The 17667-nt window shown below is 37.8% G+C and overlaps 1 protein-coding gene across 1 annotated transcript in view; it reads left to right on the top strand.

The window, feature by feature from the left end:
- nectin1b (nectin cell adhesion molecule 1b) overlaps positions 1–17667 on the top strand; it is a gene marked incomplete at its 3' end in the record, with an annotated part of 166085 nt that overhangs the window by 138522 nt on the left and 9896 nt on the right. Inside the window, exon 9 of the mRNA XM_079246288.1 lies at positions 6168–6269. Within this exon, the coding sequence (XP_079102414.1) occupies positions 6168–6269 (102 nt within the window). The remainder of the gene's footprint in view (positions 1–6167; positions 6270–17667) is intronic.

Here is a 17667-nt window from a genome sequence, read left to right on the forward strand (position 1 = left end):
CAACAAAAAAAAACAAAAAAAAACATGTCAAATAATATTGGTGATTGGAGAATAGACAGATCAGCCATTGTAGCTTAAAGTAGCTCTATTTTATACATTTCAATCTAATTTATTTTAATATGCAAGTCCAGAAGGGAAAGAAATAATCAAGCATTTTTCACAAACCCCTTCATTCATTTTGTATTGATCCTCTCAGATCAGCCTCTGACAGAAACAGGCGAACAGAGAAAGCGCCGCCCTATGCCTGCGTCTGATTGGTCAACTGCTAGGAATAGTTGTCGGAGCACGCACATCAGCTGCTTTCCTGCTTCCAAAAACAAACTCCATCCATGGCTGTCAGGCTGTCATTTCATTCAGAAGATGTGAACAAATGTAGTTTTACCTCACAGCCGAAGAAGTATTTCTTGTTCGACATGTTAGCAGTTACAATGTCCACCATAGATTTAGATTCTTCCCTCTTATACTGAGCAGTGAAGGCGGGTGTGGCTTTCTCCTCGTGAACGTGCACAACCCAGAGAAGATGACCAATCACTAAGTCCCCTCCCCGAGACTTCACTGGAATCTCGTAGATTAAAAAAACCTCTCTAAAACCACATGTTTCCGCCGCCATGGAAACCAAACGGAGAGAGTGCTGGAAAACTCAAATATCCGTTTAGGTGATAAAAGATGGAAAATGATTTGGTTTAGGCTGCCAGACTGTGCAATGCAGATATACAGTGCAAAACTTTATTTGAGTCTATTGACAAAGTTTATTGAACATGATGACAAATATATAAAAAATAAATAAATAAAAAAAATAAAACATAAAGAAAACCAAAAGAAGAAAACCCAAACAGCTCAAAATAAAAAAATGTGGAATCATGAGTTTCTATAATCCCACCTCACCGCAGTCATTATAATATCACCATCACTACCAGATATTACATAATCTGATTGTAAAACTATAATACCATATTCATTACATACAGTCAGTGTCTCCTTACAGAATACATTTTTATCATGGAACTATATGTATCATCAATCAACAATACGCTAATCACCCACATCAAATAATCAAACACTAAACAATGAAATGATGATGATAATTTTCTAACCACATACTAATGTACATGTTTAACTTCTTGCTATATTCATGGCAAGCTCCATGTTTGACAGTATGCTGGTTGACAATATGGAGTTTCAACTCCTGGGCATCAGTTAAAAGATGTAAAAATAGGCTGGGTGGGGAAGTTGGTCAGCAAATTCTCATGTTGGAGATCTGTATTCAATTCCCTCCTCACACGCCACGTTCCACTCTCACTCACAAATGGTTAGAAAAACTTGGTTTGGCATTTTGTGATTAGTCAAGGGTCAAAATTATGGGGTTTTAGTCATATTTTCATTCGTCACTTTAGAGTTAAGTGTCTGCTACATGAAAAGAATAGAATAGAATAGAAACCTTGCCCTACAATACACATGCAAGGAGCTGCTATTACGCCTGTTTCTGGTGAGGATCACTTGGTTTGTCTCATCACCATGGTAACCAAGGAAGCTGGTCCGATAGGCCAACAGGAAATGAACATGCGGTGTTTACACCTTAAAGCCAATTAATAAGCTCCATGTTTGACACATAATACAGTGCAAAAGTTTCCTCTATTTCAATATGTTTATTGTCAAAAGGTTATACTCACTAAAGAAGCTAGAGTAAGTAGAATAATGTTAGAATTGGAATATCTGATGATTAAACTAAGTTAAACTGTGAGACACTTGAGCAGAAAATAACTGAGCATGGAAAGTGCCCTGCTCAGGAGAATTTATTGGATAAAATGTGCTTTCCGTAGAAAGATGAAACTGTAATGCAAAGATTGCAGAAGATAATGTGTTCATTTCAGCAGTAGTTCTTACTTAGAAAGAAGCTAAATTCATCCACATCTGGAAGAATCTAACAGCAGACTAAGATCACATCGCAGCACGGATAAAGTGTGCATGAAAGAACAACAATTGGTGATGTATAAGCAAGCAGCTGCTATACAGAAAGCACATGCAGCACACCGAACGGGGTGTGTGTCATCAAATAAAATTAGATCAATGTGGCACTTTCAGATGACTGAACAAAAGCAGCGTGATGTAGGACTGGTTGTATCTGTGACTTCTACTTATGAACAATCTTCATGTAAAAAATTGTTTAAGGGGATGAAGAATAAATAATAATAATAATAATCTTTGTTACAACTTGGAAGACAAACAGAAAAAATATTTTTTTTCTGCAGCCATCGCAGTGATTCTTTGCATGACAGATAATCACAAGGTCATTTGTAATGACACAATTTCTCTGATTTCTCTCTTTTTTTGGTTTTGAATCATCTGATTTAATCTTCCTTTTAAATTATAATGTGTAGTAATGCACAGCAGGCGTAGAATACCAACATCTTCCTCGTATGCTGAAGTCTTTTTTAGAGTTCATCTGCATCCTTCTGTTTGTGTCCTCTGGCATTCAGTACCACAACTTTACAGCAGGTTATCTGTTGAATTGGTATGTGGGGCATTTAGAGGCTGGATGAATTCCCTGGTTCCTTTGTTGAGTTTCTTAATCAGTTCCTGGGCTTTGTATGCGGTTTTGTGAAAAACAGTGTTGTGCTGGCCGTTAACTATGAGAGCCTTGCCAAAAGAGGAAGTGTGATGAGTCTGTAACCTGTTTATATTGACAGGTATACTTTCTCCACTAAAGTCAACTACTGCACCCCAAACTAACAATGAACCCTTCCCCTGCACTGATCTGAGACATGATAGTCGTGACAAAGCAGCAGCACAAACGTGCAAACTGACTGACAACAATGGTTTTAGAGGGGGGGTCCTACTGGAGGCAAAATCCACAAGAGCTTTGTATTGTAATGAGGTGATAATTGCTGTTAACTTTACCTGTCAGTAGTTTTCATGCGTTGATGATTTGGTGTGTAATAAATTTCTTCATTCAAATATCCATGATATCGCAGGCTTATCTACGGGTTAAAGCAAATCCTGAGAGTGTCAGATGCTGGACGGTTTTCCCAGGACAGGTTGCTGATAACTCAGTAGGATTGAGGAAATGTGGCAGCATAAGACTTTAATCTTTGTCCAAAGCATAATGAAAGATGGTGTTTATGGTTGGAAGAGATGTTACCTGCACTGGCTTGTATGTGGAGCCCATTTCTCAGCTCCCAGCTTGAGTACTCAGAAATGACATTTTTTCGTTTTTGATATTGAAAAGGTCGTGCCAACTAAGAGCGAATCATCTGGAAGAAAAAAATGCATGTATCAGTCTTTTGATCCCTTAAATTGAATGACACAGTAGTGTGAAGCGAAAGTGCATCATTCAAATCTTACAATCACATTTTTGTTAATAACTTCGTAGTTCTGGGCAGCTTTGATGTCTGACATTTGACTTTATTCCAAAATTTAGACAATTACTTAATGGGGATTTCAAAAACCTTGATTTGAGTCAAGAATATTAATTAACCAATATCTGTCATGAAATTCCTCTAAAGCCTGCCTATAAGGTATTCAGGCTCTTAAAAAGCAATACGCTGCAGGACGAATATGACGGAGCTCGATAGATCCATTAGCAGTACACTATGAGGAAAGCCTGAGATGGACAGCCCGCTGAAAGGGAAAATTATAGGCCCTTCTGTTGTGCTGCAGATGAAAGAACTGAAGCTTAAGTGAGACCCATATAGTAGATGTAGGCTCAACTCCCAACAACTCTGCTGAAACGATAAAAAGCATCTGTCATGAATGCTGTTACTTTTTTACTTCACGTCTTCTCTACTTTTAAGAAGAAAAAGATCTTTCACCACCATGTTTGTACTTCAGAAAAATCTAACAATACACACTAAGAATTGAGCTGCTGAATGAAAGTTAGAACATGGAACAAATTTCCAGTAATTTCGCTTTTTTTCCAACATTAAAAAATTATTTCTTATGATATTCATGTATATGAGTTTGGTCAACACATGCGACACTTAAACTAGACTCTAAAAAGAGTATTTTAGCTATAATTGATCTAAAGCATTTTTTATTATTACTTATTCTTTTGGATAGGTGATTGTTTTGCTTAGCTGGGCTTTTTTTTATGGTAATTGGACTCATTAGATCTCAGTGAAGTTGCTTGAGTTGATTATGTCTGTGAAGTACATTGAGATTAATTTGTGGTGACTTGGCACTATACAGATACAGATAAACATAATCTAACTGATGAAAAATAAACGCATACTTTGGTTGATTGAGTTAAATTAAAATCTGTATAATTTTAGAATCAGCTGAGTGGAATTTTTGCAACAATATGCTAAATAGAGTTTATGTGAGGATTAAACGATAAGGAGTCATCCATCTTAATGCAGAGTCCAGAACGCCACAATGTGCAGCATTTCCTCCATGAAGTGCATTATAACCATGTAATGTACAGGTCCAAGCTGTTTATTCTGCTCACACCATGGTCCCACACAGTCAACTTGTTACAGCAAATTTTTATTTCTTTTTACAAAAATTCTAAATATGCTGAAATATAGCAACTATTTTATGTTGATTTCGATGTAGTTTTCATACTAAACAACTGTTGTCAAGCTTCAGCGCATTTCTTTCATTCGCCTGTCAAAAGCTAGCTGATCTGAACCAGTCATACTTGAAAAGCTCACATTGGTGCTAAAAAAACATTTTTGTGTGCAACTTTATTTATTTAAGTAGAATAATTATGTACAATCATCAAGAGTGAATCATTAAACAGAACAAAAATACAAGAATTTTTGTCATTTATTATTTCTAAAGTCCATAAAACCTGTCACAGGTTTTGATTTTCATTTTTGTGTTGTTTGCAAGAATTTACAACAACACAAAAATAAATGGTTCATTTTACAATACATGGATACAGTGTGTAAAGAGAAAAAAAAAATGTTAAAAAGCTCTCAGCATCACCATGCTTGTATTGAAAAAGCCAGAGCAAACTGCCAGCAACAAAATACATGCAAGTCCCCGACAATCAGCGCCGCAGACCTAGAAGTAGCTTAAAGACCAATGTTCAAGAGGTGCTGGCGCTAAGAGAATAAAAAATTTCGATTTCAATATTTATTCTAATTATTCATAAAAAATGTTAAAATATTATCACAAAACTGTTAAGTATTGTCACCTGTCTGAAATCCAGTAGGAAAACTACTGGAAAATCACTGTTTATAAATCTTTTTTCTATCCTCTTTAATCCTTATCAGTCATCTCCATCATGTAATTTTCTTTAAATATATTCATCTTATCACCTGGAAGATTCTATCTAGCTTATTTAGCTTATGCAAAATACTGTGGCCAAACATTATGAAAAAAATGTAATTTATTATGAAAGCATGATGTGACAGTGTACTTACATTATATAAGACAGTTCTCTGCAAACTGTTTTCCATGCTATATGATGTTTTTGCAAAAATAAACTTTTAGAAACATATTTCTGTTGCAGCAGAAATGCAGAAAAAAAGCTTCGGACAGATGAAAGGCTCAAACTGAACTTAAAGCACATCTTTAAAATTAAATATTTGCATCTGAGACTCCTACTTGTGCTGTCTCGTTTCAAATCCACAGAGTGGAAATTTCTATAGAACATTGACAGGAAATGAGCCATCTTTGAATGTAATGAATACATTTTTACAAAAGGTTCATCTACATATTGAAAAACAGCATTTGCCAAGCTTTAATTAAGCTGTAATATAGATGTTTTCTAATCAAAATCCACCTCCAAGTGTGAAATAAATTCCCTGTGGCTGTGTCATGCAACCCTCCTCTAGCTTTACAGTTGCTTTACCAATTCTGCTCAGCTATTTCAAAGCTTTGCATCATACATTTTGTGCGATGTGGAAAAGATTAATTTGACAAAATAACTTTGGTGCACATAAAAAGTTCAACCGAGCAGCTGAAGTTTAAACTGCCGTCAAGCTGTAGTCCTTTTCTGAGTTAACATTAAAGCTGCCAGTGTCTTCTCATTACCACTGAAAAACAAATGTGAGGAGCAGAAGTCAAAAACTGCCAACGTAATGTTCAGCGGCTGATATGCTGGTGCTTTGAACTAACCGTCATCCAAGACTTGGTGTCAGTTTTCCTGATCCGCTAATGGCATCCTCATGAGGAGCTCCGGTATGAAACGAGCCTCACGGAGCTCTTGTTGTTTCTTTCAGGTGGTTCATCTTGACAAAGAGGAGGAAATGCAGAAGCTCCCCCTTCAGCCTCCTTATTATGACATGGCGCCCTCCGAGTCCACCCCCTTCACTGATAAGCCGGTGAGTGCTGCTGCCATGTGTACATTCACGGTTGCTTCTTTGTGATGGAGTCAGCGCAGCTGCTACCATCGGCCTGCTGTAGTTCGCCAGTTAAACCGTCATGTTTTGTAACTAATAAGCTTGGATACAAATGAGAATTGACTAATATACGTAGCTCTGAGGTCTCTGAAGTAGTCTTTCATTTTTCCCTGACTGCCGTTGAAAGTGATGGCTGACCTGTAAATCCGTAAGGTGCTTTGGCTAAGCTCCTTACCTCATCATCTAAATCAGCACCTCTCATCTCCTATGTAAACCTGGCTGGCCAACATCCTGGCTTTTCTCTGCATACTGTGTTTCATTCTGACCCCGACGCTCGCCTCCCCCTCTGCCCTCTGCCTCACCTCTCCTTCCCTCCATTTAATCCACTGTAATTACTTGCAGCTCTGCCTGGCAACCGTGTGCAGATAGATTGCAGTGTGATGCTCTACAGTACATCACCGCCCCTGCAAGTTGACTATTGACAATGAAGTGTTTGCCTTGTTGTATCCAGTGCTTCTGCAAAGTGTTGTGAACCTCCCTCAGTGGCACAGATGCTTAAGAACGTCTGGGTATTTATTTGCTTAAGCTGGAATCTCAGCGTTTAGACGCTGTTTGTGCAGTTGTAAGCTTGTGTGTGCTGTGTGTGTGTGTGTGCTAGTGCTAAATGAAATCCTTTCAACTGCATCTGTGGTTAATGTGAACATGTCCTGGAGCCAGCATGCACAAACTAGCAAGAACTATTTTCTTTGAATTAGTGCTTGGGATTCTAACAACAATGCTAATGGAGGTGAGAAGTGTCGAGTTGCTGAAACGAGCAAACAAACATGCGTTGTTGTGGAAGGGGAAGTGCAACCTGCTCATGCAGAATCTGATGACAGGAACATGTGGGTGTCTCTTGTCCCTCCATTCACCCCAATACCTCATACAGTAGCAGGTGAAATCAATCTGTATTTCTTCCTTTTAGAAGTTAAAATCACACCTTTAAGGAGCTAATGTGCTACTCTCTGTTTCTGACGAATCATATGGAATAAACAAACGAAAAAATCGGTGAAGAACCACTTAAAAAAAACAATGAAAAAAAGTCATATATATATATATATATATATATATATATATATATATATATATATATATATATATATATATATATATATTTATATATAATCTTTTAAAACAAATGAATGTTATAGTAACACTAGCTGCTTATTTTAAAACACGAAACATTAATTCAGTTCCACTGATTTTTATTAGTACAGCCAAACTCACAACAAAGTCATCCCAGGCCATGTTGCAGACAAATCAGTTCAAGCCGGTTCATTGTGATCCAATCAGTTTTCCAACAAGCCAATTCATTAAAAAATAATAACCTCGATAAGGAAATGTAAAGCAGTACTGGGATAACATACCATACATATAATACGTACTTATTACCGACACAAACCAAGTGGTACTGATGACTCAGGCAAGTTTAATATTTATTATAATCACTGAACATGTTGCAGAGCTGTTCAAGGATTTTCTTTTGTTTATTTAACTTTTATTTACACAGATAGTTCCACTGAAACACAATCTTGTTTAAAAGAAGACGTGTTTATACACCAAACCGGCAACTGTCCATCAGGACGATGTTGTCTGCATCTGGTTGTTTAAGCCTATGAAGCAAATTGTTCAGTCATGAAGAATAAAGTTAGTGTTGTTTATCCTGGTTTTTCATTTTTGTATTGGATCTAAAACTTTGTTCATTCAGTCACAGGAAGCAGATCAACAACATCTTAAGAAACCTGGTGCTTTATGGTCAGAAGGTAAATGATCTCAACTATCTTTAGACCATAAACTCACTTCAGAAAATATAAAACTTTCACTTCCTCCCTGATGGTTGGAGGTAAAATAAAAACTGGTTGAATAACTTCCTTAAATGATTCACTAAATAAAGAAATGTGTGTTTCATGTCATATGTTGAATGTGATGAATGAAATCAGCAGCCCTATATATTCAGTTGTGGAAGTTTATAAATATTCATTCTGAACCCTAAAAAAGTCTCAAACTTGCAGATATTTCCTCCAACAGGTCGACCTGTTTGGCAAGTAAACATAACGTGCAGCTTTTACGTGCAGTGTTTTTTTTCTCTTTTCTTTTTGTCTATTTTCAGCCTCATTTTTTACAATTTGATAACTTACATAATAAGATTATTGAGAGAAAACTGAATTTACAGTAAAAGTCTTTATCAAGTCTAAATCACATCTCTAGTTTATTGTTTGTTTTGAATAAAGTTTTTCAGAAAATCATCAGTTTTCAGGAGGCTGTTTTCAGTCACTACGCTGGCTTTTATTGGTTTATTTTGTTTCAGTAAAACAGGGATTTATTCAACCAGGACCATTTCCCATGTATTTGTGTGTAAAGTATGAATTTTCTAAAAATTTTACAGTCTTACCTTCGTTGGATAACAATACGGCGACTGTCAACATCATCAATAACACAAATGTTCAGGTCTAAAATGATTTAATGGGACTTTTTTCTCTGTAATCTTCACATAATGTTTGGAAATGTGAGAGGCTCTGAGAGGGAACATAAACAAAAGTTTGTCTCTTTGCAGCTGTCCTCTGCACAATGTGGCGAGGCACTCAGAATAATCATCACAAATGAAAGCTGTTCGGTGGGTGCCAATCGCTGGGTTCGCCTGCTTTGGTGCTTATTAATTATATACACCGACATAAACAGAAAAGCAAGCTCAAGATTGAAAAAAAATCTTTTAGAAAACTTGTTTTGGTTCATTTATCCCGTGTTAAACTCTGAAATAGCTTATCCTAACAGTGTTTAAGGCGTTTGAGGGGAGGTGTAATCTGCTGGTGGGCCTTTTCTACCATAATAAACACACTTAGAAAATGAGGCTGTAATTTTCAGCCTGGACTGGACTTTAGCATAAGCCAGCAGGCTTGGAGCTGAAAGCTGAAGACAAGGTTAGGCATTCAGAAGAAAAGCCAGCAGAAGGAAAGTATAGAGCTGGCAGCAGAATCTGTTATGTCTCTAAAAGTTTTTACTCGGCCGGGTGAAGTAAATTATACATCGGGACTGTGGTGGACCCGGGTAATCAATATCGCAGACATCCCATCATTTTAATCACAACGCTGGTTAAAAAGACGCTAAAAAACTCACATATTTCTTGCAAAAACTTCAGAAAGATGGATGAAAGCTCCAGGCAAGTTCTTGTTGACTTTGAAGAGCAGTAAATGGACAAAAACCCACCCGAACCCACACCCTGTTCACTCCGCTGCCATGCAAACATATCTGTTATTGCATAATGAAACTTTAAAGCCATCTCTTTCCTCAGGCTGTAAGACGATTCAATTCATCCTCCACATTCCACCGTGAAAAATACTTTTGTTCTTATGACTTGATCATTTATTCATTCATATGTAACTTGTTTTTTCTTTCAGTGAGAAGCATAAAGTGACTGAAACTCGTCACTCGTCGTACAACACTGCTTCCCCTCTGCTGAAGTTTTTCTTTTTTTCTTTTTTTTTGCTTCCTTTATAATTTTTTGTTTTTTTCTCCTCAGAATATAGAAATCAAACAGAGTTTTTTTGTTTCAAATTTCTCTACATAATTTAACCCACTTAGCTCTACTTGACCTTTGTTAAAGTTGTGTTTTTTTGCCGTTATGACTCCACGCACCGTCGTTTTCAAGCCGTCGTTCTTCGTGCTGCTCATGAAAAATGTGCCGAGTTTCATTTATCAGCTGAAACTGAAAAAAATAAAAAAGTCCTTCATCTCAACAAACACAACGACATTACTTTCAATCCTTCCCTGGGCAAATTAATTTAGATTTTCTTAATTTAATATCCCGGAACAACTAGTATCATCTGCAGTTTCATGCTCAGAGGAAGCAAATCTTTAATTCTGATAATCTACAGACATCAGGGGTAGATTTCTTCCAGATTTCTTTCTTATCTCTGATACCATTCCACTCAAATTGAAGTTTAGAACTGCATTTAAGATAAATAGGGTATCACTGAGGTTTGCTAAACACTATTTGTGAGAGACATGCATTGACTGCTGAGCATCGAGTGTTGCTAATGATGATTCTCTCGGGGCAAAACACTGTCTGCCAATTTCCAGTGTGATGTGGCTGTAATTTTCCCCCTGATTGCACTCTGGTCATGACAAATATTCCAGATATTTAAATATCTAGTAAGAGCAGAGCTGGAGTGGTGGGGAAATATGCACCAGTGGAGAGATTGCAAAGTAGATTTGAATTATTAAGATTGGAAATATGTAAAAGCTTCAATCATTTCTGTGTCATTCTTTCTGGGATGGAAATAAGGCCCATTAATGCAATGGGGTTATAACAGATATTATCCAACAGCATTTCTCATCCACAACCCTTAACAATCCATCTGAAATGCTTTTTAGGAAGCCATGGGAACACAAACGCCTCATGCCTTTCTCCTTTTTTACACATTTGAATCAATCACCAGGTGAAAAGTGGCTCTAACATTCACAGCAGTGTGAAACGAAATGTCCGGATTCGTGTTCTCGGACATTGTTATCTTCTATGGCTGATTTACAGTTTTAACAGATAAAAAAAAAAATGCTGCCTTTAGATGTGGCATCATAGTTGGTTTTTTTTTTATTTCTATGCAACATGATGCTTGTTTTGTTCACCCTCCAGGTGAGTTTAGGCTTCAGCCTCGTCCACACCTACGTTAGATGTGCTCTCCTCCTCTCTGTTGGGAACATGAAGGTTACATCCTTTTCTCCCTAAAAGTACTTAGACTCTTTCCTGAGCATAATTAGTAGTTTTGATACATTTTTTCCTTTCATAAAAAAGAGATAAAGATTTTAGTGACAATATCATCCAAGCTGAGACACAAGGACCCCAACAGTCTCCTGCTGTTTCAGGATTTTTAAGAGCCGCTTTCATCCAAGATCATCACTTAACTAAATACAGAAGCATTCAGAAAATCTCAGTGTGAGAGCAAAGTGTATCTATGCAGTGACTCAAGCTGTACATATTTGCTTTATCATTTTTAGACCATAGATTTGGATGAAGAAAAGCCTTTTGGCTGAATGTGTGACCTTTCCTCACCTGCTAACACCAGCTTATCATATATGCGAGAAAAAAAAGGCACAAATGCTCAGTAGACTCAATAGATTTCTAAGTACAAATATCATCTACAACACCAGACTCATTCATCAACCTTTCATTTCTGTTTAATGGAAATTCAAGGCCTAATTCCCATTTAGCTTCATTTGTAAAGAAAGGACGAGTTTGTATTTTTTAGCATTAACATGTCATACCGTCCTTAAATCCATCTGAGAAACACATAAAATCTGCAGCTCCTACAGTCACTTCTTCCTTATCACCTTTAATAAGAAAATGGAGCACAGCAGTTTAAATGTCATTTGCTGAAATGTTGTGTGTTACTGTGATTAATGACGTGTTTTTGGTGTTTAAGCTTCTACAAACATTAAAATGAAACACTGACACTCATCAGCATCAGGGTTTATTTAAAATGTTTGCTTTTAGTAAATAACAGTGATTTTTTTAAGTATTTGGGCAGTCGGATAAACAGCGTTCAACGCTTTCATTGCAGGTTATTGATTACCCCATTAAAGTCATTTACTCAGTCAGCGTCTTGGCCAATTGCTCGTCGAGTCAATTGGTCAGTCAATCTCTGGACTTGTTGTTTTACTCAGCAGTCAGATGCTTGTTGAATAAAGGTCTTTGTGCATGTTTACATGTGTGCTTATAGTCCAGAGAGCTGAGGAAACCACACCACCACAGCCATTAAAATGCTTCTGGGCTTTGCACATACCTCCGAGTGCTGCACAATGTCCACGGTTACAGCCATGATCTGTGACATTCATACAGTTATCGGGATACATAAATTACAGTCCTTGTGGTGTGAATGATTGCACGGACATGCATTCAATGCACAGAGCCAGTTTGTCTTCGACCTGTGTAGTTACAACATTGTTTTTGTTTAAAACCAGTTTTCATGCTCATCAGCCTTGAATGTTGCATCGTTTCGTGAAAACACACATTTACAGACACCTCCGTAACACCTTCCTTTAAGCTGCACGTGCACATAGTGGAACTGAGCAGTTCTGGTTCGAAGAATAAAGTAAAAAGTTGTGAAAAATGACCAAAGTACACACAGACCGAGTCCTTCTCCATGTCTAACTTTTTATTTAATGTTCACTTTTGATTTGTGTGTTCTGATCTTCTGTGCAACATCTCCATCTTTATGTCACATTTAATTATTTCATCTTTTATGTGTGTGTGTGTGTGTGTGTGTGTGTGTGTGTCATGCTCACACATTTTTCTTCACCTCGCTCTGTAACACTGCTGCTCACACGCTCAAAATTTCTCAGTCCGACCTTGAGTCAACATTTTTCTCATCTGTCTCCATCCATCTCTCTGTCAGGCTATCTGTCTTTCTCACTCTATCATTATTTGGCTGCCTCACTCCTCACACACCTTTCGCCTCTCTTGTCTCCAGAACTCTGGCCACAAGGACTGTGATGTCCAGTATGCGGAGCTGGATACTGCAGCTTTGGCCTCGTCTCCAAGCCCACGAAGCTCTGCTCACACTGGCCCTGGGGACCTTGTCGAGTATGCAACCATCCAGCCTAGCTCACACTAGCGCATGCCATTTTAGGCCTTTCCCCTCAGACTTTGGCCTCAAGGTACACAGACCGATGCACTGCAACCCTTCGTTCATACCCCTTCCACATGCATTTACCTCCCTGTCAAAGCTCCACATGGACCCCTTGTCTGCCTTCCTCTTTGGTCTTGGCCATCTTTTGATTTCCTTCTCATTGCTCTGAAGAAAGTTTGATTGAAACAGAGATATTTTCAGGCTATTATTGAACACAATAGGACTTGAGCAGAAACACGCTCCTCTTGTCACAATGGAGGATGAATCTAAAGGTGTTCCATTGTAAGAAACCGTAGGATCGGCATAACAGTTTGCTTTTAATCTCAGAAAGCATCAGGTCAACTATAAATCACTGGTAAACAGGGATTTATGTTTTATTCCACACTAATATCAATGACATGGTGCATCACCGGAGTGCATGAACGTGTTGCAGGAACATCGAAACACTTTCTGTTTATGAGGTAACCACGAACAAACAGTAATTTTTCCTTAAGTTTCTATGAGTCACTTAAAGTATAGTTTGTATCAGCTGAAACTGTAAAAACTAGTCTTACTGGTGATGCAGAATGTGGTTTGTATGTTTAAGGAAAAGGAATTTAAACAGGACATTTTACCAACGATGAGAGGAAATTTTGAGTTCGTAGCATGAAGAGAGTGAGACTTGAAGAATTTAGGTAAGGATTGCCGACGTTTTCACGGTACTGTCGAGTATTTCAAGTAGAAATATTTTTTTTCTTTTACTATAGGAGCATTTAACAGGGAAAAAAAGACTTAATTCCCAAGAAGTAGTGGGAAGACAACACCTCGTATTTCACATTTTATAAGAAAGCAAAGCTACTTTTATTCCACCTGCCACCAACTGGAGCGGCGAAGGGAGGATGTATCGAAAGGGAAATAAAAGATGACTTATCAACTTAGAAATATGATAAACTCCGTGCAGTTCTGGTCTCTGTTGGCACTTCGTCATCATCAGTTACTTGTGAAGTGAACTTGTGATTCTGGCAGTTTAGCGCAGAGAGAAATAAACATAACAAGCAGCTGCGGCGTGAACGGCCATCTTAAATCTGCTGTAGATCTAGCCGTGAAATATTCAGGTAAATCTGAAAAAAACGGCACATGCTGTTGTTTGTTGGTAAGGTTGTTTCGCTGAGGTGCCTCCAGGTAGGAAAGCAAACTCTCTCCTTTAGTTTGGACAAACTATGGATTCTGTAGCATGAAAACCTCAAACCGATAACAGCTAACCCTAACACCTGGAAAAGGGGAAACAAAATGACAAAATAACTTTATTAATAACTAATAAACCTTCCTTTTACTTATACTGTAAACAGCACTCTTACATGACAAGTTAAACATGTTGATAGAAGAGTTTCTTGCTGTCATTGGCTGATTTTTCTGGATTTCTACATTTATACAACATACCAAAAATACCTAAAGTAATTTTCAGATCAAAGTTTTCAAACATTATTGAATAAATTATAAATAGGACATCTTGAAGTTGAGTTTGAATACATTGGACAGTGTCAAATACACAAAATGAGTCAAGGAAAAGCCCTTTTCAGAACGGTTGCAGATTTTTAACCATTCAGAAATTCCTCAAGTGGTTTTTATTTCTTCTTAACCATGATTGCTAACAGCAAAACAAGCTCTCATCTACTAGATTGGCCTTTGATATGTCATCTGAACCCCACAGAAGACAGCTGGGAGAAATCCCTCCATTACACACAAACACACTCGGCTGCATCACTTGAACTCTTCAAATACAGCAAAAGTGGGATGTTAGAGAGCACAAATCATTTTCTTGCTGGAAAGGTTAGATTGGTCTCTGTAGCAATCCGTAAAGGAGGTAATTCTGCAGGCAATCCAGGAGATTTCCTTCAGCCACTTGTTAAAATATGCAGAGGCAAACAACAAAGAGTGTTATGGGGATACTGTCTGCAGCTTTTCCAAGCAGAGAAAATTTCATTTCAGGGAAGCAAAAGTAAAAATATTATGCAGGATACACACAAAGATGTAAATAAATCCAAACACACTTCCAGTCAATGGACCTGTTCCACTCCATGTTGATTCATCTTGTAAACTTGTTTTTTATTCAATAAAAAAAAAACAAAAAAAACAAATGTTAATGGTATGATATTTCATTAGTTTAGGAAAAATATTAGCCAACAGTTAGGGGCATGTTGAGTTTCATCGGGTGTTAAAATGTTTTCGGCTTGTTGAAGGTCTGAAATGGAGGAAGACCAGTCCAATGGTGCAGAATGAGCTTCAGCATTGCTTTACTGAAATACACTATCTTGAAGAAAATGATCAGCACCATTTTAAGCTTTAAAAACCCGTACGTATCTTTAAATAGCTTTTCTAGTTTTCCACATAGTCAGTTAGACACTGATACACCCCCATACCATCAGAGATGCAGCCCGGATAACAAGCTGGATCATCCTCTCGTCTTAAGTCTTGAGGACACAAAAGAATTTAAAATTTTGACACAACATCATTTCAACAGCTGAAAGAACAATGTTTCACTTTGCCTAAGTCCATTTTACTCACAGCCCTGAGAAAGCAAGTGTCTCTGGATCATGTTAACATATGGCTTCCTCGCTGCATGAGAGAGCGTTAAACTGGATTTGTTAAGAGTGCTGACAGACGGAGTCCCTGACCCCATGAGGTGGTTTCCCGTTGGGAATCATGTCTGTTTTTATGCAGTACCTGAAAGCCAGAGAGTTACAGTAGCTACATTTACATGGGCCATTTTTAAAAATGCATCATGTGAACATCACAGCTGCTCCGATCGGCCTCAGGCCATTTAAAAAGGGTGCCTTAAACCTTTTCACGATTGGATCAATCAGTAACCATGTACACTGATTTGCAGCTGATCCAGCTTGGAAAAACGGATGAATTAGAAATTCTCCTCTTTACTATAAAGACAAAGAAAAACTGATATCTCACTTAATATTTGCATATACGATGAATAATTATGATATTTATTATATTAGAGGTGCAACACAACCAACCAGTCAGCCAACATTCATTCAACAGCAGAGGAAGCCTGCCTTTTCAGTAACTCTCCACACTCCAGGCTTGTCACAGCGTAGATGAAGGGTGGCAACAGTTCCATTTTCTGTCACCTAGAAATTATCTTCTTCTGCTACATAATTTGTCTTCTCAGTTATAATGTCTTAAATACATTCTGGAGGATGAGTAGCATTTTTCTTCCACACAGGGGGTGTGAGGAGGATGTGGAGGTTGATGTGGCAGGTAATGGGCGCACACATCTCAGGAGTTTCACACCATAGATGCTTTGTGTAGCGTTTACATTCTCAGCAGCATATCAGGTCCCACTAAGAAACTAAAACACTGTGTTTAGAGTTGGTTAAGTGTTCATGCAAAGAAGCTTTTTGCTACAAGTCACTGATTAAATGAAAAAAATATGACCACCGTAGATACTAGCAGATACAGACAGAATTCTTTGATGAAATAATCGTTGTCAGCATCTACAAGCAAGTGAAGAAGTTTTGTATCCTTATAACTAAAAAAAAATGCAGTTGCAAATTACTGCATTAAAAGCTGAATAAAAGATTAATAAAAAAAAAAAAAGAAAAAGAAAAAAGAAAAAAAAAAATGCCTGAAGCCACAGCAAACGCAGCCCAGCACAGATACAGATGATAGGAAGAAAATTCTGACAATGTCAGTGCCTGCAGGTGGAGGCTGGGTGGAGAGAAAAGGCTAATTAAAAGCTACATTAGCGGTGCCACAACAACAGTGGTGGCAGGATTTGTTTGCATTAGTTTTGCAAATGAGCAGACAAGCACTACCCCCTTCAAGTGTAATAGGGACACTGGGCGTATGGACGGACTAAACACACATCATGGTAAAGATTGTGAACACAGTGCAGTAAGAAAACAGTCTTGTGAAATTTCAGACTTTTAGCTGGGTTGTGTTTCTGCCGTCTGGAAATCTGCAGAAGGAGATGGATCGTTTTATTTTTAGGTATTAAATCTATCAGTGCTCACTCTGGACGGCATCACGTGGTTGTGAAGGGAGTAGCATGTGTTTCACTTTATTTTTATCCTCCTCAAACCATTCGGTGACCCGCCATGCCCGCTGCATGGGAGCATTTCATCCTGGAGGAAACAACTCCCAGCGAGATAGACACATGATGTCATAGGAGAAAGGTGATGACTCAGAGACACTTTGTGTTGACGTGCGATGACTTTTCTCTGAAAGGAAACATTTGGCCACAACCAAATACCCCCACAGTGTCACAGCTTTTTACTTTTTTTCCCACTTCTTTTTCAGCAGTTCCTTGAATTTGAGTTTGAAGTCAGTGCCTAATGTCAGATCAGGTCTCAGCATCCAAACTAAGTTATTCAGATATTCCAAAAGTCTTGATCCAGAGCATCTGCTCTATTTCTAACATCATGAGCGAAGATTAAACTGCTTCATCACTCTACAAGGAAAATGAAACAAAATGAAAGTGATGGATACGTTGCTGTTAAAGTTGAAACTTTTCTAAAAGTGAGTTGCAAAAGTTCTGCATTCTTAACAGGTATAAATACCTGAAATGAAGAGACTGAAGTGGACTTTATGTAAAGTGTTCCAAATGCAGCAGATGTTGCAGAGGAAAATAAACTAAATCATGCACCATAAATAATGTAAAGATGTAAAAAAGCTGACTTAAATGTAATAAAGTTATGTCCTAACTCAGCACTGACACCACACAC

The sequence above is a fragment of the Telmatherina bonti genome (assembly GCF_933228915.1).
Source record: "Telmatherina bonti genome assembly, chromosome: 9".
In the NCBI taxonomy this organism is placed as follows: Eukaryota; Metazoa; Chordata; class Actinopteri; order Atheriniformes; family Telmatherinidae; genus Telmatherina; species Telmatherina bonti.